The sequence below is a fragment of the Aedes albopictus genome, chromosome 1, assembly GCF_035046485.1.
Source record: "Aedes albopictus strain Foshan chromosome 1, AalbF5, whole genome shotgun sequence".
NCBI lineage: Eukaryota > Metazoa > Arthropoda > Insecta > Diptera > Culicidae > Aedes > Aedes albopictus.
Window position 1 is genome coordinate 292,379,466 of NC_085136.1, and position 22,975 is coordinate 292,402,440.

Here is a 22,975-nt window from a genome sequence, read left to right on the forward strand (position 1 = left end):
TTTTTGAATAATTCATTTTTCAATTTTATGACTTAGGCCACTTTGGCAGGGAAAATGTCATTGAAATACAAAAGCTGGTATGCTTTTAATTAGGAATCATAAAAGTACAATACATTAACTTTGTTATAAGGTGAAATAAAGTTTAAAAATATCAATTTCGTTTTTTGAGAGTTTTGGCCGCCCCTTTGTATGGAGCCCGACCAATGTGAAGTGGACGCATAAGCGTCATGTTTCATTGGAAATCCTATGGAACTATAAAATCGCTCTAAAACAAAAAATAGTGCTCAAATTAAAATTTGATTGATGTTAGAACACGATTCAGCACTTATACTTCATAGTTGAGACAATTTACTTTTTTCGAACTTTGGACGCGATTTTCTCGATTGTCTATTTTTGCACATGGGACATTCATGCGTCCACCGGCAGTGGTGTGGTGGTTAGAACACAAGGCCATCACGCCGAAGACATGAGATCGAATCCTACTCCCGACATACTCACATATGAGTTCTCCCTTCGGAAGGGAAGTAAAGCGTGGGACACGAGATGAACTAGCCTAGGGTTAAAAATCTCGTTAATACAGACATAAGACTACGTCACAAGTTGGTGCATATAGCAGTACACACTCTACGGCGAACACAGCATCCAGCCAGTCCCGGATTTGAGGGGGGGGGGGGGGCAAAGGGGGCAAGTGCCCCGGGCCCCCCGATTAGAAGGACCCCCCAAAAACCTGAATCACTATAAATTTTCTTAAACAAAACCATAAAACATGCACTTCAATAGTGCATGAGTATATTTTATGTCCTAGAGTAGTTCTAATTGGGATCTTTAAGGATGTCTATTTATCCAGATTATTTCTTAATCTGAATTTGAACTTAAAAATCCTAAGGTTTATAATTTTCAATATTTTTTATCAAAATCCAAAGATTCCTAATTTTGGAGAAACATATTTTGCTCTTACGATTGAGTTACAAAAAAAATATATTAATTGCTTAACAATCCAACCGTAGAATTGAAGTGTGTTTCCCAGAATGACTACTTTGATGGATAGGTTTTAAACTTCGTGTTGAACTCAGTAGAAAAACTTTTTGGTACAACAAAAAAGCGTCTCTAACAAACAACTGCTGAATACCCATCCTGATGAAGATCGTTGAGGGCCGATGTTGGAAAAGAGAAGATAATAATTCCTGGAGATGTTCCAGAAATACGGGGGAAAAGAGTCCTAACTTTGTTCATTCGTAGAATATTGTAATCCTGAATGCAGCATCTTGACATTTTAGCAAAAAATATGTAAATAAATGTTTGTTACATTTTTTCTTTTATAGTCACTGATTATTCTCTTCTAAACTGTCATTTTCAATTGCATTGAAAAATGTATACTTTTAGAAGGACATGAGAAGAACGCATTATTCGGCATTAAGGTTTTAATACATCATCATAAAACATTGAAAATAAATGAAAAATGTATAATTCGAATGAACAAATTTGACATACTTTCTTCCTAAACCGCAAAAATCAGCAAAAAAAAAATGAATGAAAAAGAAAACGTTATTACATGGTTTATATATTCAAAATATTGTTTTTATGGGCCCACATTCTAGGCTTTGCCCCGGGCCCCCCGAAGCCTAAATCCGGCACTGCATCCAGCCAAAGCTTGAAAAATACGGTGGAAACGGCTTGTTGTTAGAATGCCGTACAACAGCCGTACAAAGTTGGGTAAAATTCTGTTGGATAGGAGGAATAGGAGGATAGGAGCGCAGCGGGAAAAATGATTAGACCAGGTTGTAAAGGACTTTTTTCGGAAAATAAATGAAAAAAAAATGCTTAATTTTTTTTTTTTTTTGAAAATAAACATATTTCTACAGATATTTAATATTAAAAGTTACATGTTAAAACACATCTTATTGGCAACTGTATCTACCTATTTTCAATACTATGTACAAATATTTTTTCTTTTGGCAACTATTGAAAGTGAGTCCACATGTGTTTTTTTGAGTACCAATGAAGGGCTCGTCTTGGGAGATATTCGACACATATAAATTTTTTGTGATTTGATCGTTTAGCTTACATCATTGTACTTTCCAGAAAATTGACAAATCCTTAACATAGTCAAAATAAAAGTAAAATTAAAAACGTAATAGTCGATATCTAAGTCTATTACTGTGGCTGTAAATGGCTATTGTTATTGTTATTGCTATTTTCGTTGTTATTGCAACAGGTAATGTTGTCGATACTGCGAATGGTTATATTGCTAGTTCGGTCATCAACCCCCAGGTGGTTCAGGCCGAGCTGGTCCGAGCAGTCATCAACGAAGCAAAACGGCGAATCCAAAGATGTAATGATATCGCTTGCTTTTTTGTCACTGCTATCGTTTCGATCTTCCTTCGGCAGTAGCGGTTCATTGGAGGACGCATCGTAGTATTTGGCATCTGAAATTTATTCATTGATTAACTTCTCTCTCGTATGCCAAGACTACAAGGATTAATTTTAAATTACATACCTTTTTCGGGCATTTTTCTAGCCTCTTCCTCGTATTTCTGTTTCACGGATTCTGGTGTGAGCGTTCCATTGTTAACACCCTGGACCGCATGGCGTAGCTACAACATAGAATTAAGAATCAACATTTTTGAATTCCCCAATCAATATGAGTCTCTTACCTCCTTGAGAGCCACCACGCCGACCAGTTTTCCGATGTTCGTCACATACGCCAGATTGATGCTTGCCATCGCAAACAGCGAATGTACTTTCAAAATAGAAGTGTGCTCCACCAGCTGGAACGGAGCCGGGTCAATGGGTAAATTGTCGATATCGATCGGTTTAGCCATTTCTTTCCGTTCCCAAATTTTCTGCTCTTCAATGGACATATCAATGATGCGTGCTTTTGGCAGTTGGACTTTTTTGGGCGCTGTGATGGTTCCATTGGAGCCAACTTCCGGATCAGGGCTTACATCTGACAGGGTACCCGATTTGCGGAAGATGATGTCGAAAGCAGATCTGATACGGTTAACGGTTGCTCCGGTTATGGTTGCATATGAACTTTCGGCGTGGGTCTGCGGAATGAACCCTTTACTAGGGAAAGAGTTTGTCCTCTTGAGGATGGATTTTTTGGAACTAGGTTCGAATTCAGGAGAAAGTAAGGACGATATTTCTTTTTTCGCTTGGGGTGGTAACATCTCATTGTTTGCACGCTCGCGAAGCTCAAGAATATCTGGAGCCGGGCAAACTTCAAATCTCGACGGACGCCGACTTCGTTGCTTCTCTTCCTCTTCACGTTTCAGTTGTTCTTGTTCTTCTCGTTTCTGTTCTTCTTCGATCCACTTGGCCGCAACTTCCAGGCGTTTCTTGCGCCCTACATGATTATCGAGCAACTGAATAAGTTCCAGTCGTTGGACGCTCCCCAATAAGATGGGGTTATCGGGACTTTCCACAATCGGTAGACATCTCAATTGTTTATTGGATTTCAGGATGTTCTTGAGGTTATGATAACTTATTCCCTTCCAGATGTATTTTATATCCCGAACCATAAAGTCCTCGACGTAGATTTCATACATGTTGCCAGCGCTGGGCTGTAGGTCTGGCAGATAAGGCAGTTTCTTCATTTCTATGTAACTTTCGTACAGAGATGGTTGGAATAGAGCCGCAACCCAGTTGGAAATCAACGAAGCCACCATCACGGGAACGAAATGCGTAATCTGGCCAGTCATTTCCAGTACCATGACGCCCACTGAGACCGAGTGTGATACGGCTCCGGCAAACGCTGCTGCTCCCACGACGGCATATCCTCCTGGGATGATGGGCATTCGCTGACCAGAGTAGGATACACCGAGGGGAAATAGCAAAGCCATGGCTTCACCAACGAGTCGTCCGTATCCGGAACCAATTTTGAACATGGGAATGAACATACCGGATGGGACCGGCAAGGTTGTGCAAATAATTGAGAAGGAGTACTAAAACGGAGAAAATGCAATTTGATGTGGAACATCTCGTTGGGGTTGAGTATAACTTACCTGGAATAGCAAATATAGGGCAAGGTTTCCTACCGCACCAGTGTAAGGCGTTCGCCAATTTGACGCGATCCGTTCTTCCTCGACGGTGTGTGCATTGTGACTCCAGGTGAAGTTCGAAAATAACTGATGAACCTGGTGGTGGGTATCTAGCCCACCGGCAATAAATTGTCCAAATCCAAGTGGGAATAAAAGTGATGCCACAATGAAGGACACAATGAAGGGATAAATGAATCGACTGTTTGTAGAACAGAGAAGTCGTTAGTTAGTATCAAGAAACAATGTCGCATAAATCATGGCACTTACTTCAGTTGGAGAAATTTGTTCAACGGCTTGTTATTGCGAACAAATAGTACATACTTTCTATGTAACCAGACAAATGAAGCTCCGCCAAAGCCAGCAACAACACTTTAGAAACATGTAATGAAAATTAATATTAGTAAGCAACTGATACACCCAAAAAGCTTTAGCATCTTACCCCATCAACGCAAACACCAACAACTCTTGTGGTCCGAATGGAAAGTCAGCTGTGAAGTACGTTGGGAACAGCGCTGACACCGTATTTACCTTCTGGAACCATAAAGCTAACAACTGAAATAAGGCAGCACCGCAAATGGAACCGAAAAATCCTCTCCAATAGTTCCTAACAGCAAAATAGGACGTAGTGACCTCGATACTATACAGGACTCCACCAACCGGTGCTGCGAAGCATGCAGCCACACCGACGCCACAGGCCGCCACTAGCATGTCCGAGTTGTGCGATTCATTTTCGTAGATTGATTTGAACGACGCAATTTTACTCAGTAACTGCGACACTATACTAGATATGTGAACGAACGGCCCTTCCTTGCCGATGGGCATTCCGGATCCCAAGGACGCCATCAGACCAACTAACTTGGCAACCAACGTCCTGAACGTTAGGTAATCCTTCAACGCAACTCCTCGGATAATGGTTTTCATCTCCGGAATACCGGATCCAATAGCCTGTGGTGCCACCAGATGCACGAATCCAGCGGAGAACATGACCAGACAAACTGACATGGACACCCACACAAAGTACTGCATCGCTGGTTGACCCTCGAACTCCTGATACATCCATGTTCGAGCTAGGAGAAAGAAACATAGCATGAGGGAAGTCCATTAGTAACCCACTAGTAATACTCACAATTTGTACACGCAGCAATGCCCTTGTCCAGCACGTGCGACAACATGGCCATTATGAAGCCCAGCAATGCCAAAATCACCCAATCCTCACCGAGTCGGGCGAACGTCCTCCGCCAGAACCATGAATAGGCTTTGAAACATTTACTGTGCTTGTCTTCTTGTGCTAGCAGCTCCTATTGATAAAATATGATTCATATTGAGTATTCGGAACCTCGGTGATCAACAATATTTACCTGATATCTTGCTTGGTCGTTCTCTCTTCTCTTCTGCTCAATGACACTCAATCGTCGGGCGTATTGTCCTAGGTCTTTGGTGTAACGACCATACATCTGCGGATCGCAAGGACAATAATTAAAATAAACATAATTCTTTGCTTTAATCCACAAACAATACAATAAATTGGAATATCTATCGTTGAGTTATCCATAAAGATGCACAAGATCTGTAAAGCTGGATAATACGTAATGCGGACTCCATCGAGATCATAGCTGATCAACGTCCAAGCACCAGTGGACAAAAGACAATTCACTCCGTCTTCAACCAGAGGCTGCACAGACTGATCACATTACTTACACTAGACAACGGACAACAAACAGTGGCCCAGTGATGATTTTTTCGTTTTTGACCAAAAATTTACACCGACTGGAGCGGGAAGCGAACCCACACTCCGAGGCTTACGATACGGCTAGATGACTGTCGCTGCTAACCGCACGACCACGAAGCCCACAACTGTACACCATAGCAACAGAGAAATACACACCAAGACAAATGGAGATGACTCCAGCGAACGAGAAGAAGCTACGATTAAAAGCTCGTCACGTGAAACTACCGATCTTTCAATTTCATCGGGAGCTCCCGCATACTCACCGATCCACTAAATGATCACGGGTTTGGTATCTTAGCGCTGCATACCATCTACCAGAGCTGGGGCAACTTTCATCGTTGTGGGCGATACGCAGAGGCGAGGCACGTAATCAGTTGGTGGCCAATTGACGAAAGAATGTGCAGGTTGAGGATCAAGGGTCGGGTTTTCAACTTCAGTATAATCAACGTTCACTGCCCTTACTTCGGAAGCATTTATGATGACAAAGATTCATACGCAGCATCTTCTTCCAACACAGTCACCACACAGTCCGGTGATCGCCGCGACACAACCGAGAGTGACTAAAGCAACCGGATGTCGCCTCAGGCATTCATGCAGTATCTTAAGGCAGCGTTGCTGAACGAGGGCGAGCTTGATGTGGGCCCTCTAGAAAACTGCTAGACTATAGTAAAAGCAGTCATAAACAACGTAGCCGAGATCATCGTCGGATTATGGAACGGAGTCGACGTAACGAAAGGGTCGACAAGGCGATATGCGCTCCTCGTTGGAGGATATACACAGTTTTGAAGGAGCAGTAAGCGGGTGGTAATGCTGTAGCATGCAACCTGGAAAAATTTCAGTGGAAAGATACAAACAGAAGCGGACACATTGGGCCCGCTTCTTTCAAGAGAACAAAACGCAGTCTGGAAGTGCTTTGCCGTTTTCAAGAAACACGGAAGCTCTACCAGAAATACACCGCATTTCGGAATGACTTAATGCCGTGAGCCGTTATTTGCAGGGATAGGGATGGGAGCCTCTTGACGGACGAACGTAAGGTGAAAGCAGTACTTCGATGAGCATCTGAATGGCGCGGAGAACGTAGTCACGGGGAACCAAGGCAACGGAGGAAACGACTACATCAGTGCAGCAGAATACGGAAATGACGCAACTCCCATGTTGTGGGAAATTCGGAGGGATCTAAAGGAAGCCTTTCACCAGCTCAAAACCTGAAAAGCAGCTGCTAAGAAAAGTATCACAGCTGAACTCATCAAGATGGGTCCAGAAGATCAGAGACTGAGGAGTTCGGAGACGGTAGAGATAGCTGCGCAAGGTGATTGAAAGGTGAAAGCAGTACGCAATGTGCTCATTCTGCGAATGGAGTGACGTGACAGAAGTCGGAGTCGTATATCGAGATGAGAAATATAGACTCGAATGAAGTGACTAACCGTGTAACTCAAATGGAGAGTCACCTCATTCAAATCGAGATTTCTCACTTCAATATACGACTTCGACTTTTGTCACATTACTCCATTCGTGGAATGAGCACAATTGACTGTGCGTCCGCGAAGTCTAATATTAGCAAGGACTTCAAGCAGGCCCGTATTAGATTCCGTAAGCAGTGATGGTGGCCAGGCAGGACCACGATAAACAAAGCGGTAACTACGGCAGCGTGAAGTCAAAGGTTCCGATGTCTACCCAGACGGGGGTCTTCGCTTCCGCGGGAAGCCCCAAAAGTGCGGCGGATGTTATTGCTTACGACAAGCAATCGTAGAAGCGTGTTAGGTAGCCGTCATGTGAGAAGCTACTAGGCGGGGCCCGCCAGGCCAGGCGGCTGTTAAAAAGACTCTACACCGTCTTCACCTAGAGGCTGCACAGACTGAACATTACACTAACACGAGACAACGGACAACACGCATAACACCCAGCGACCCAATGGAGAATTTTCCGTTTGACGAAAAGTTTTTCGGGAGTTTTTGAAGCGGGAATCGAACCCGCACAAACCGCACGGACACGAAGCCCACAACCGCGGAGGTCGGTAGTAAAGCCTGCAAGTCGGACCCCGGCAAGGCGTGCCGGAAAGAGGGGAAGAGTGGGCCTAAAAAGGCCAGCCCGTCCCGGATCGAAGGGAACAACTGATTCGTCCTCAGCAATCACTTGGAAGGACGCCCCCTGGACCAAAGTATAACGGAAGAACGAAAGAAGAACCGCAGGAGGTGCAGGAGCGTAGGGACACCAGGCCTAGGAAACGAAGGAGGGTTGGTGCCAAGCGTGAGAAGGGCGACGCTTTAGTCGTCAAGACTGAACAGTCCAAGTACTCGGAAGTATTGAAAGCGATGAGGAGCGACGCCAAGCTTGTGGATTTGGGAGCCGACTTGCGCAGTATTACACGTACGGGTGAAATGATTCTCGACTTCAAGCTCGGCAAGGAACGCAAGGGGGCGTCGTCTACAAAAGTCTGACGGAAGAGGTCCGTGGCGAAGGTGTTGAGGTGAGTGCTTTTACAGCGGAGGCGATTTTGAAGGTGAAACACCTAGACAAGATCACTGACGTGGAAGAGCTTGTCACGGCACTGTGACAACAGTGCGAAATCTAGATGGCTACCGCCGCCATTCGGTTACAAAAGGGCGTGGCAGGGACACATGTAGTCTTGGTGAAGCTAGCTGTGGCGGACGCTAACAAGGGCACGAAGGGTAAATATCCCGTCTAGGAGTTGGTGTCTACGACTTACGAGGGCTTCGCGGTCGCCAAAGTAAACAGGGTCTTCTTCTGTAGATGTTATGCGCCTACGCGGTGGTGAATCGAGCAGTTCCAAGGCCAGTGATAATAGCGGGTGACTTCAATGCCTGGGTCATGGAATGGGGATGCCGAATTACAAACCGGTGGAGTCTGCTAGAATCACTGGCTAAGCTTGATGGCGATAAGGCTAACGTCGGTACCGTAAACCGGGGTCAAATTGATCAGCGGGGTGAAATTGATCATTTGGGTACTACATTGTAATTGCATACCAGGAACTTCTAAACGTCGCAATGATCTCAAACTTCTTACCTCATCTAGTTCATAGATGTCTAGAGATGAGTTTAGACTTTTATTTGTTTAGAAAAAAGTTAGTTTTGCCTTATTTTTTTTTTTTTGGAATTTGCAATGTATTTCTAACTTAGCTGAAATTATTGCTTCTAAACAATCGATTGCCACTAGGACTTCCCGTATTTTTTTTTGTTTTAACATTTTTGTGGAGCCTTGGTTGGAAAGTTATGAAGCTATTCTGAATATGAATAAGTTGAAAAAAGTTCTTTTTTTTGGCGAAAAAGTCATTTATAGTAACAAAAATCACTTACATCAAAGGAAATTGCCTACCTTTAGGCGTTAAGAGGGAAATTTCAAAACTTTATTTTACATTTCAAGTGTCAAATTCACTAGTTGTAAGAGTTTTGACGCGTTATTCGGGTTTAGAAGAGCAAAATTAAGTGGATAAGGATTTTTATCCTTTTAACCGATGCTTAATTGTATACTGATCAATTTCGCCCCAAAGTGGTATCCTCAATTTTTTGATTTTTGAATTAATTTAACTAAAAGTTTAAAGTTGTTGAGCTAAATTCTGTCACATGGTTTCAAGGAGATCCACTGGGTACTGATTTTACAGAAATTCTTTTGGCGATATTTAAATTGTCACCAATGTTATCCGCAAAAGTTGTTTTAAAGTGATCAATTTGACCCCGGATTACGGTACGAAAAGTACCTTTAGTCGAAACGCAAAGCAGAGTCGATTATAGACGTTACTTTTTGTAGACCTGGCCTAACAGTAGCTCGACACAAGAAGCACATTTCTTAGAAGAAAAAAAGAACGCCCCTTGACCATATGTTGTGACCGAGGATGGTAGCGGGATACTTTATCTTATGTTGATCAAATAACTGAATGTTAGCAATTGTTCGACAAAAAAAGACACAGACACGTTTAATGCTTCCAGTGAGCTATTTGCTCTTTGAAGAAGGCACGACACAAGCCAACGGACTAGCATGCAACGCCCAGTGGCACAGCCGAAAACTTTTCCTGACAGCTGTAGCGGGAATCGAACCCGCGCTCCTTAGCACGATGCGACTAAAGGCTTGGTGACCTTAGCCGCACGACCACGAAGCCACAACAAATTTGATTAAAAAATAAGGAAATTCTAAAACTTGTATATTTTATAAAGTTATCTAACAATCACTTTTAATTTATCATAAATTGTATGCACTTCTTTAATGCTCTGTCAATGTTTCAACTTATCTGTAGATGGAGAAATGTACCCGCTAAACGAAAAAGTAAATTGATAGAATTGTGTGAAGGTCCTATGCAGCGGTCATTGCTCTCAGCAAATGCTATAGTTTCGTTGAGTATCCTTACAGAGACTGCACAAAAAACAATGTCAAAAGTTTGTGTGCGACCATGAACTTAGTTTAGCCATTTGCTAATAAAGTCTTTTTCGACCTTGTACGATGCAATTACCGCATAGAAATCTTAAACATCGTGCTCAGTTATGATATTAAACTTTTATGTGGATAATAAAAGGTTGAACAATTTACCAAAGAAATAATTGAGAACATTAAAAGCTCAAAAGTAATTCGTTCAAAACAATTTTTTTCGCAGTGAAAATCCACCTATGATGTTGAAAATCGTGAATGAAACACAGTGAACACATTTTCATCACAAGCATTTTGGTTTTGCACCAGGGTTGCCAGATGATTTTTAAAAAAAAATCTGTATCACTCTTTCCAAAAATTTGTATCCCATACAAAATTTCGGTGAAAAATCTGTATCCCATACAAAAATCCCAGCTCAAAAATCTGTATTTCATATAAAATGAGCAATCTGTATAATACAAATAAATTTGTATATATGGCATCTCTGTTTTGCACAAAAGAACTGCGCTTTCTGAGCTGATAACCTGACCGAAAACGAATTAGCATCCGGCCGCCAAGAATCATATTGCAAATTTTACGAACATGATCCTCTGTACGAAAAAAATCGAAACCAAACCAAGCGCGCCAGTAACGAAAACATCAGTTTAGTTTAGTCATCACCTAAGATCACATGCTAATTATTGGCTTTCATTAGCGTTCGTTATCGGCATGAATGTCGGGTAAATAGTGATCACGTACGGACGACGGCACGAGTATGCGTCGACCTGGAGTCTCACGATCGCAAATATTTATCGGCCTGTCGTCACGAGACTGCCGTCATTTAACACACCACGGCAGGATTTGGTTGGTATCATCCGGAATGGGACAGGAATTCTGCAATCAGAGCATGTGGGTGTGGGGCGCACTTACCAATGTAGGCGTATAGCCTAAGCCTTCCGGTACTTCTTCTATGTCGTTGTCATCTGAACTGGCCGTATCACTTTGCTTGGTGATGATGATGCTAGGTGGTGACCCCGGCAGCAAGCTCTTCTGTTCGGGCAATTTTCCTTTCGACATAGTTGATGAGTGAAGTTTTGGAACCTTTTACCAGCAATCCTGTGCTTCTGATTGTGGAAATGATACCTGCTGCTAAGTTCCCGAAGCTGTCCTGTTAGAAAAAAAATACCAAAATGAGAGTACAATAGAAAACATATCTTGATATGTATGTTAGTTTTATCTTTTTTCGTGACTTATCTGGTTGACCAGAAATCTACACGATATTTCAAATATTCGCACACAAATTCAACAGTTATTTTGCACCAATACTTTCGGGATCATTGATGCACGTATTTTAAAAGCATAGAATAACTACAAAAAATGTAATAATTTGTAATAATAATTAATTTGTAATAATTAATAATAATTTTTTTTTCAATAATTAGCTTATTTAGTCAACTCGACGTTCCCAAGTTTATAAGCATGATCATAGGGAGAAGCAAAATAAGACCACCGTTGTTTTATTTACAGTCATTAGTTTTGTTTCAAAAGTCAATATGATTACGAATTATGGTAGCAAACTACCAGTTTGAGTCCTGAGCACCCATTTTTTTCCTGGGCACCCATGGTGGTGTAGAGAGTCGAATTGAAAAATCTCCATCCTGGGCGATTGCCCGCCATATCGCCTTTACATGTGGCCAAGTCAAATTTCTGTCGACTTGCTTGATTTCGTTGTTGATGTTGCGCCGCCATGAGCCTCTGGGTCTGCCTCTGATGCGCTGTCCCGCTGGGTTCCAATCTAACGCTTGCTTGCAGATTTCATTTCCGCCCCTGCGTAGAGTGTGGCCGACCCACCTCTACTTCCGTTCCCGAATTCATTGCTGGGTTCCAATCTAACGCTTGCTTGCAGATTTCATTTCCGCCCCTGCGTAGAGTGTGGCCGACCCACCTCTACTTCCGTTCCCGAATTCATTATATCGACGGTGGAGCTCCAAGTGGAGATGCAATTGTGAAGCCACCATGCACGAATTATATACCGTAGGCATCTATTGATGAAGACATGCAGCCGTTGAGTGTTCTCATCTGATACACACCAGGTTTCGATGGCGTACAGCAGCACAAACTCCACGTTTGAGTTGAACATTCGGATTTTGGTGCGTTGACTAATATGCCTGGTTTTCCATACATTTCATAGAAACACTAAAGCAGCCCTCGCCTTCTTGATCCGTGCACCTATGTCGATCTTGGTGCCGCCATCGGCCGCCATTTGGCTACCAAGATATTGGAAGCTTTCAACATTTTCCACTGATTGCCCAGCTACCGTAAAGCTGGAAGGGTTGACCGTGTTTACATCCAACGATTAGGTCTTGTTGACGTTGATGGTGAGACCTGCCACTGAGAAGCGATTGGCAAGATCATCGAGCTTGAGCTAGGAGCTAGGTGCTTGGAAAGCAACGTCATCAGCCAGTTCGAAGTCATTTTGGTGCTCCATAGTAATGGGCTGTTACAGAAACCCACGATTTGATTCACGATTAATCACACCTACCAGGACCTCGTCAATTCTAGCATGAACAGGGTAGAAAATGAAAGCAGCGACAAATCAGCTCGATATAGTAGAAATGGAATAGAATACGTTTAGGCGCGGTAGAAAGTGTAATTGCAGCTGTCAATTGTGTTCGCTCAACGTAATGACCAAGTAGACAATAGAGCTGAAAATTAGGTTAAGCGTTTATGAATAAAAAAGACACCGTTGTGCAGTACTCTGCACGAAATGCCTCGCACTATGCTTCAATGAGGCTGATGATTTCCTCAAGGACACCTTTGCGCCGGAGGGCTTTCCACGTATTTTCGAGATTGAGACTTTTATGCTTTTTCATAGTCTGTGAACAACAGGTAGAGAGACTCTTGAAATTCATTCGTCTGCTCCAATATGATACGGAGCGTGACAATATGGTCCACGCAGGATCGTCCGGCGCGGATTCCTGCTTGCTGTCGCAGGAGAGTAGCGTCAATCTTCTCCAGTATCCTGTTAAGGATCACTTTGCGGAGAACTTTGAGAACGATGCACAGTAACATAATGCCCCGCCAATTATTTCGCATACAGTCAGGTCACCCTTTTTGGGCACCTTTTTAAAAGACGTCTTGCATACAGTCCACCGGAAATGTCGTAATTTCCAAGATGTTGCAGAATAATTGATGCAGCAGCTGTGCAAATACTGCGGGATCAATTTAGAGCAACTCGGCTGATTGTTAGATTTCATGCTACGGATGGCTGTTTCTATCTCCTACAATGATGGAGCTTCGGTGTTGACATTGGTAATTCGTCAATGACATGGCAGATCAGGCTGGGTAGCATGGCCGATACTTGAAAAAGGTTTCCAAAGTGCTCGAACGAGCGTTTCAACAGGGGTTGTGGGGCGGTGGAAGAAAGATCACCCAATCATCATGTCATTGTTTCCACAAAATTCTGTAAACAGCTCACCGTTCTCGCTCATTTCTTCGTGACCATGTCGTCCCATGACGTGCTCATAGTCCGAGTTGCCGGAATCAACCTTCGCATTGAAGTCATACACTAGGCGCTCTTCCGCCTTTTGCTGAAATTGGGAACAACCCCTCCCTTGGCGCCACTTCTGTGTACGGGCTGGCTGACGCCAATCTCTCTCTCTCTCTCTTCTTAGCGTAACGTCCTCACTGGGACAAAGCCTGCTTCTCAGCTTAGTGTTCTATGAGCACTAGCCTGGTACACGGTTTATATGGGAAAATATAAAAAATGGAAAAACTCCAACTCCTGTATACTTTTTGAGTTCCATTTTGGCCCCATATCAACTGTGCAAAATTTCAGATCGAACGAAGAAACTATAATTTAGCGCCCGCCATTCTTAGTTTTTCATACGATTTACTATGGGGAAAATTTACTTCTTTAAAGAAAAATTGCTTGAGGTCACCCATTGATCCATAAAAATAATTCGTTGAATGATTTCTGTAGCTTATTTCACGATGAATCAGACCTCCGAAGACCGCGAAGCGATGCGACATTGGTGGAAAAAGTTATTAAGCCATACCCGATCGATAAAATGACGAGATTTTATTATTTATTGTTATTCCTTACATGTTAAATAGCGTTGACATGCCATTCGGTTTTCAGTCAATAACTTTTTACACATGCCTTAAATCGCTTTGCGGTCTTCAGAGGGTTTATTCCTCGTAAAATTTCCTACATAAATCATTGATCGATATATTTTTAAGGGGTAAGGGGCAACCTGTGACGATTTTTCTTTGAAAAAGTGATTTTCCCCATAGTAAATCGTATGAAAACTTAAAACGGCTGGCGCTAAAATATAGTTTCTCCGATCGAGCTGAAATTTTGCACAGTTGATATGGGGCCAAAATGGAACTAAAAAATTGTACAGGAGTAAAATGTCACGAAGATACTCTATGCCCAAGGAAGTCAAGGAAATTTCCTTTACGAAAAGATCCTGGGCCGACCGGGAATCGAACCCGTCACCCTCAGCATGGTCATGCTGAATACCCGGGCGTTTACCGCCGCGGCTATATACGCCAATCTGTGGTCTCCAAAATTCGATCACCGGACTTCGCTCAGCTCTTGGATCTCAAGCTTCATACGGCATGGCTGGTTGTAATAGTTTACCCTGCTGGGTTATTCCAAGTTCCAATTATTAACCGCTGCTGTTTAATCAGTTCGTAATCTTTCAGTTTCAGTTTCTGTAACGGTTTTTGGGTTTCGAGAACAGTAAGTTTTTGGCCCAAGGTCCCCTATCCTCCGTGGTAGGGCTGCTTCTTTTTCTTCATTATGGCTCTACGTCCCCACTGGGACTTGGCCGGCCTCGCTTCAACTTAGTGTTGTTTAAGCACTTCCACAGTTATTAAATGAAGGGCTGTCTTTGCATGAATTTGTATTTTATGAGGCAAGTACAATGATACACTATGCCCAGGGAATCAAGAAAATTTTCCCGACCGCAACGGGAATCGAACCCGCCGCCTCCAGATTGGCGATCTACAGCCTTAACCACTAGGCTAACTGGGGACCCTAGGGTAGGGCTGCTACTTTAGGTATAGCTTCCGTTGGAGGAGCATTTCATGCTCAATCATTGGATGCCAGAACAGACGCTGTTTGAGCCGCACCTCCTTGGTGAACAGACGCTCGGGACGTACCTCCTCATTTTAGTTGAAGTCAGAAGGACAACAGTTCACATCCCAAGTAACAATTTAAATTCCTTTTAGATTTGTTTATTTTTATGGAAGCTTTATCATAGCATGAAGAATTCATGAAACATTTATAGTTGTTTTTATCAAGAGAAAATAATCTCCGTTTGTGTGCGGTTTTCAAGTTTTCTTCAAATTAATTATGAAAATCGCGCATAAAACAACTTGATTTACTAAGGCATTTAATCTTATAATAAGTTTTAAGACGTATTTGAAGTTATTTTCAACACATAACATCAACTAATTTTATTAAAAGTGTATGCTTCGTTTATTCAAGTACAATTCATCTGAGTTGTTCTCCTTTAAAAACTTCTTAAAGCTTTCAATTCTTGAGCTAGAGCCTCTACCCTGGACAAGAACTAAGCGGAATAATAAAACAACGAATTATAAATAATAAATTATGCAACAAATTGGCTTTCTTATGCAAATATAAACACTCAAACATTTTTGCTCACTGTTAATTTAGCAGTTTTGGTGCTCAAAAGTAATCATATCGACGAAATATTCATTTTATAGCCAATCAAAAATGCGAGTAACTTGCTGCTGTCGTCCAACCTTCAGCCAGTTACTCACACAGGCCACAGCAACTTTAATCAAAAATGAAATGGGTACTTACTGTGACTCTTCGCATGCTCATGCTAAATAGTGTAATACTAGTAAATTGTAGTAATGCACTAATTAAATACACGAAACTATAATATAATTGGCACTTCCTAACGCAAAATGTACAGAAACATCTTTCTAGCTCCAAAAAAATAAACAAACAATTGTCAAAGGCTGTTACTCTTGAATAAAACGAATAAGTTTCATTTAAGACGAACAAATCTGCCTTAAGATTATCACTAGTAAAAACAATCTTCAATAAATGTTGTAGATTTCATGCAAGGCGACTTGGTTCCATCATTGTTTTGAGTTGGTTTGGATTAAAGGTAATTACAATTGATGGCGGCTGCATGAGTTTTGTTCGCTTGGAACGGCAGCCATGTTTAGATATAATTGAAAAAGTGGCGTAGCCTTTTGTTTTTATACGAAATTTATGTCTTCGTATATTAATGATTGATATTATTTTTGGGGCGCTTTGTTATTTTCGTATGTTTTGGGTGGCATATCAACGACAAAGTGGGTATGGCACGCAAAATTTTGATTCCCTGTCATCAATGATCTGTCAGGCAATTTTAATGCTTTAGCCATTTCAATTTGATGAAAATTAATCCGCAGTTCATTTAACATTTCATCCATGAAACAAAACTAGTTCGCATCTGCATAATGCTTAGGTAAAAGATTTCATTTATTATGCACTATTAGCACTTTTGAGAAAGACAGCTAAAAGATCAACATGCCCCAAGCTATTCTTGTTAAAGTTTTATGAAGTTCTTATAATCAATCATCAGTGTAAGTACATAAATACAACTAGTTTCAAAGCAGTCTTCAAAAGCAGCCTTGAAGATCTCCTGAAGAGTGGGCCAGATTAGTCTTATGGATATTTTATGCCTATTTAATCTCGGATTTGCAGAACAAAGAGCTTTATTGCTAAGTTTTATTATTCAATCTTAGAAATTACTTCAGGATTGCCACAAAAGTAGAATTGTTACTTGGGATGCTTCACGTCCAGTAAAAACACACAACTCTTGGCTGGCGGTCTTTGTCATCGAATGGCTCATGGAAGCACGAGGTAGGAACTTGTGAGGACCTGAGATGTTTAGGACGCTCCTTGTTGACTGACCATTTTGCAGCCCAATCACGGGAGAAATCCTATAAATAGTTCCGGCAGAAAAATCCCGGAAGGAACTCCAGAAGCAATCTGTGAAAGAATCCCACGAGAAATCACAGAAAAAAACTCAGGGAAGAATCCCAGGACAACTCCCGAAAAGAACCCCTGAACCAACCATGGGAGGAGTTCAGCGAAGAATCCCTGATATAATCCCTGAAGAAATCCAAGAAGACACCTATGAAGGAATCCGAGAGAATTTCCTGAAAGAATCAAGGAAAAATCCCCGAAGCAATCCCTGAACAAATCTAGAGAGGAATACCTAATAGAATGCCAGAAAGGATCCCGGAAAGACATAAGTGAAGAAATCTCCCATGGGAAGACTTGAAAGAATCCCTGAAAAATCTTTGAAAGAATTCCTAAAGGAAACCCGGGAGAACCAAATGAGGGAAGAATGCCTGAAGGTATTCATGAATGAATTCCAGGTGTAATCTCCGAAGGAATCGCAGAAGTAAACCCAGGAAAAATCAGAAGGAGTTCCAACTTAAATTCCGGAAGAAATTTCTAAAGCAATTTTGAAGTAATTTCTGAAAGAGTCTCAAAAGGATTTCCTTCCAATATCATAAAGGAATCCATAAGAAAACTCTGGGAGATACCTCTGAAAGAATTCTTATGGAATATCTAAAAATGTGTCAGGAAAAATTCCCGGAAGAATTCCTGAAGAAATCATAGGAGGAATCCGCAAAGAAAACCCGGGAAAGATCAATGAAGGTTTCCTTGAAAAGCAATTCGTTTAAAGAATTCCGTAACAAATGCCCGAAGAAAACCATAAAAGAATATTTAAGGAGAAATCCATAAAGGAATAACGGGAGGAATCTCTAATGAAATTCTGGTAAATGGAATGTATGAGAGGAACTTATGAGAAGAATCTGAAGAAATCCCAAAAGATATCTTGTAAAAAAACAATGAAGGAACCCTAGAAGAAAAACACCAAATTAGACCAAATTTTACAGTAAAATATATAGTAAATAACATCTTTAACAATAACATTCTTGATTCCTATTTTTACATGTCTTATTGCCTTGTGTATCTTGAAAAGAAAACTTTTTTAATTGTTGTTCTATTCAGGACAACATTTTATTAATAGGCCCGTTAATGCCATAGTCAGTTCTTTGGTATTTAGTATTTCTATTTCTAAGTTGTCGAGTGGGAGCATAAAAATTAAGATTTTCTAGCATAACTGCGCTATCGACTTTTTGTGATATAACATAATGAAAGCTATCATGGCATATTCGCTTCTTTATTTTTTAGACCAACTACATTTATTAACAAACATCGCGATTCATATGAAGGCAAAGGTAGTATCGTCCAGCCAAGCTTACGAAGAGCAAAAAAAAAGAAACTGTTTATATACGGTTTACATGCGTTTCATGATATGGAGCCCAAACAATACTACAATATTCAAGGAGTTTCACATATGTAATATACAATGTCTTGATTGTGTAAGGGTCATTGAAATGGTAATTGAATCTCTTTATGAATCCTAGCTTGTTATTTACTTTGTATATGATACTAGCTGTACCCGGCAAACTTTGTCTTGCCTACTGCGTTTTTTGACGTTTCAAGTCCCTAGCCAAGCGCCCAAGTCCCCGTTTAAAATGTATGAAAACCCGATTTTCAAAAACTCTCAATTTTTCCATGTTTTAGGCCTCATAAACCTTCCTTGGGTGAAAACTAACTGAACAAAATTTAGACGACCCAAATCGGACCACCCGTTCGTAAGTTATGCGCGGTCCCACGTATGCCACTGCATTTTTATATATATAGATTGTTGAAATGATCATTAAAACACAATTTAGTTAATTAGAATTATACCTAAATGTCCAACCTGCGTATATCGTTAAACTGGTATTTCATTAAAGCATATAGCTAGGCTATTGGCTCAAACATATATTTTCTTGTAAGGCTGATACAAAATTATTTTGACTTTTTGTCTCCCCCCTCTTCAATAATTTTTGACTGGATTTAGCATTTTGAAGGGACAGATTAAAAAATATTTAATATCGAGTCTTTCCAAAAATTCTTCAAAAAATCCGATTAAATGCTTTATTATTTCTACTATTTTCAGTTGTATTATGGACCATTTCGGAAAAGTTGGCCTTCATGATACCAAAATGAGTAATATAAAATAGAATTGCATAAATGTTCAATTTGCACATGTCGCGAAATCTAGTTATAGTTACAATAAAACCCCAATATGTCCTCCATAATGGCCGACTTCAATCTCTCAAAGTGCAGACGACCTGATTGGCTACTTTCATAATGAAGGAAATGCGAAATATTTCCATAATTCAATAGTATCAGTGATTCAATCTCTGATCCCCAGGGTCTTCAGTTAGCCTAGTGGTTAAGGCTTTGGATTGCCAATCCGGAGACGGCGGGTTCGATTCCCGTTCCGGTCGGGGAAACTTTCTCGACTCCCTGGGCATAGAGTATTATTGTACTCGCCTCAGAATATACTAATTAATGCAACCCTCGAGCGATCGCGCTGTTGTATTTTGTACAACACATTGAAAAAATCTCGCTTTTTGTATTCAGCATTAGTGTGGTGCTACCTAGTCAACCGCGCGATTTACGGAAGGTTAATAACTGTGGAAGTGCTCAAAGAACACTAAGTTGAAGCGATGCAGTCCAAGTCCCAGTGCGGACGTAGAGCCACAAAGAAGAAAAAGAAGTGATTCAATCTGTTAACCATTCCAAAGTTCGATTTTTCACACATTCACAGGTGTTGGAATACCTTAGTATTTGCGATTTCTGAATGATTTTTAAACAATAAAACAATATGCAGTCTCAAGAGCAGTCTGCTCAAAAATTAAATACTTAGAAAAGTATTAACTACCAAGTGTTGACCACGCCCCCAAAATATCGTATATATTGAGGGAACGTTTGATGGTGTGCAAAACATTTTGACACTTCGAATTTACAGCATCACATGACCATTTATTAGATTAAAATGCATGTTCGCTACAAGGTAAGCATTTGTCTTTCTTATATATTTTGTTCGACTTTATTAGAATGGATTATGGGTTTTAGGTACAAATGAATCTCACTGTATCTATAGGAAAATTTGTAAATGAAGAATCTAATAACTTGAACTGAAATGCCTATTTCATTTTACAAATAGGCATGCAAATGTGCCATCAAATTTGAACGTTGTTCTATTTGACAAATTGCGCAAATTTATTGAATTTATGTTTCATTATTTATATTTGCTTTTTTATTGCGAATTTTTTAAACTTTTTGAATAGCGAATAGAACTATTGATTTCGGACTATATTGGGGACGATCATTAACCACGAATTTATGATAAAAATACAATTTTCTGGTCAATGATCCATGTGATCCATAGGATTTCATAACATTGGTTAATAATGGTTCGAGTGTTCTGAGGAAATCGGACCACGTGATTTATGTGTAGAATTTTTTTGGTGTTCAACATGTACTTACCCAATGCTTTTACAATGTCCACATTACACAAGCTAAACTTCACAACATAAACACAGGTATGGAACAATTGAAACTGCAACCCAATTATAACACACAATTCCACCGTATTTGACTAGTCAATTTTATTAAAACTGTTTCATCTGATTATGTAACAACATAGTCTCCGTTAACTTCTTTCTATTCTTTTGGTCCTTGTTCCAGCAAAAACTCACAGAGCACAGGAATCGCCAGGATCTAAGAATGTTTCACCAAACTACGCGTTACCGAATGTCTTATAGCTTTTCACCTTGCTACTAGCTATGCGGAATCAGATATTGATTGTACAGATCCACACGAACGAATGTTCATAAAATGACTGATCGGATCCGTAGTACTCTGGTTGGAACAAAACACCCGAAAATTAGCGACATTAGCAAGCCCTTACCCATCGAATCGAGCGTACGCCCCGTGATAATTTTCAATCAAGTGTGCAAATACTTTGATATCTGATCTCGATCGGGAAGGCCGATATGCAGCTTGGATGAAATGTCGTGAGTGGCGGATTTCCTGGCTGGCGTTATATAGCGAATGTCTTCATAATAAAATTATTTTACTATTTTAAAACCTAGTTATTTATGCAACGAGTTGCAAAATAATGATTTTTACTGTACGAGTCGTACATTTATCCAACGAGGCTTGTCGAGGGGGTCTCAGAGGATTCAGGAGATCTAAGGAAGGATTCGAGGCGTTTTAGGAGCACTCAGTTGGTCTCAGGCGGATGTTACGGGATGGGATGTTCCAGGGGGTTTCAGGAAGTCCCAAGCAGGGATTGTCGACATGCACAGTGCGATGCGAAAATATCCTTTGTATGATGATACAATCTCAAGTGCTTGACTCCCGTTTTTGCCGAGAGACAGATATGTATGAGTGAAACCTCTCGTAACTACGCGAGAGACAAATCGCCGCCCTAGCTCTACTGTTAACCCTCCATGACGCGCGCTTTTGTAAAAAGTACATCACTAGCAAAAACCTCGTTCGTCGAAGATTTCCCAAGGTGGGGTTGGGTAAGGTAAGGATTAGAGGAATTTGAAGGGATCTCAGAAAGTGTAAAGAGGACCCGGGGTTTCAGGGGATCTCAGAAGGGTTTCAGAGAGTCCCAGGGGGTTTCAAGGGGATTAGCGGCATTTCAGAGGTTTTCATAGAGGTTTCGGGAGGTCCTCTGGAATTTTAAGAGGTCACAGGGGATTTCAGGAGAATTTTGAGGGCATTTCTTGGTGTCCCAGAGCTGTTCCATAAGTTATCTAGTGCGTTTCAGGGGTTTTCGAGGATGTCAGGGGGTTTCGGGGCGTCTCAAAGTGGCCCCAGCTCAAGGGCTCTTCGAAGGATCTCAGGAGATTTAGAGGCGTTCCGGGGGCATTTACGGACGTTTCAATTGATCTAAGGGGGTTTCTGGATGAAAGCTCCTGGGGTCTCAGGGTGTTTCAAGGGCTTCAGGAGGCTGCAAAGGGTTTTGAGGAGGCTTCAGGGGATGTCACGGGCGTTTTAGATGGTGAGGTGGTTTCAGTCGAGTTTCAAAGGAGTCTACGGAGGTCTCAGGGGGTTTCAGAAGAGTTCGGAGGTCTCAAAGGCTCGCAGAGTGGTCCCAGGATTTTATGACAAAATGTCAAGCGGGAAAGAACGTCGAATGCCCAAAAGATCACAAGGTCGCATGGACAAAAAGATCCAATTGATAAAAAGATAAGAGACAAATTGAAATTCATAAAAGAATGTTCAGACTTCAGCATAAAGGGTGGTACGGTCAAATTTTGGTCACACATTTTTTTTCATAACTTTAGTCTGCGTACACCAAAATAGCTAATTTTTGGACCACTAATGGTACATTGTTTGTAGCCGATACCATAAGATCTACAATTAAAAGTTTTGTACAAAGAGGATTCAAAAATAAGAACACATTTTTTACTGGTTTATTTATATAGCCAGAAAAAATTAATTGATTTCAATGAAAATGTTTCTGTTTGTAAAGTTTGCATGTCAAAATGTTGTATAAAAATTCCATTCAATTTTATCTAGCCGTTACAAAGTTATATTTTTTAAGTGGCACCCGGTCAGTTTTTTTACATATTCAAACTGCTACAACTTTGAAAGTATTCATACAAAATGGCTCAAAATTTAACTAAGAAAACGCTTTTATAATAGTATTATACTGTAAAATTTTCATAAGAATCGGAGCAGTATTGGTAGTTCTATAATCAAAATTGTGCTTTATTGTCCTTAAATTGCCGAAAATTGACTATGGAGCGCTTTGTACAAAATTTTAAAAAGGCAAGTCGTTGGTTTTATCTATATATCAACCAATACTTAATGGATTTTGATGAAATTTTTATGGTATAAGCTACATATAATGTACCATTACTGGTCTAAAAATAAGCTGTTTTG

The 22,975-nt window shown here is 40.8% G+C and overlaps 2 protein-coding genes across 17 annotated transcripts in view; one reads left to right on the forward strand and one right to left on the reverse strand.

Moving 5' to 3' along the window:
• LOC109421116 (chloride channel protein 2) overlaps positions 1-22,975 on the forward strand; it is a 349,200-nt gene that overhangs the window by 195,529 nt on the left and 130,696 nt on the right. The gene's annotated exons all lie outside the window — the stretch shown is intronic.
• LOC115255928 (chloride channel protein 2-like) lies at positions 1,863-21,053 on the reverse strand. Its single transcript, XM_062849584.1, has 10 exons — positions 20,561-21,053; positions 11,056-11,293; positions 5,399-5,494; positions 5,167-5,338; positions 4,480-5,107; positions 4,308-4,409; positions 4,005-4,239; positions 2,655-3,944; positions 2,498-2,594; positions 1,863-2,426 (listed from the first exon to the last, which is right to left on the reverse strand). The coding sequence occupies exons 2-10, from the start codon at positions 11,200-11,202 to the stop codon at positions 2,155-2,157; spliced, it is 3,039 nt and encodes a 1,012-aa protein (XP_062705568.1). The 5' UTR covers positions 11,203-11,293; positions 20,561-21,053; the 3' UTR covers positions 1,863-2,154.

Coding starts and splice junctions, on each gene's coding strand:
- LOC115255928 (XM_062849584.1), bottom strand. CDS start 11,202: ATGTCGAAAGGAAAATTGCCCGAACAGAAGAGCTTGCTGCCGGGGTCA. Junction 4,410..4,479: donor TTGGTGTTTGCGTTGATGGG/GTAAGATGCTAA, acceptor ATGTTTCTAAAG/TGTTGTTGCTGGCTTTGGCG. Junction 2,427..2,497: donor TAGAAAAATGCCCGAAAAAG/GTATGTAATTTA, acceptor AATAAATTTCAG/ATGCCAAATACTACGATGCG.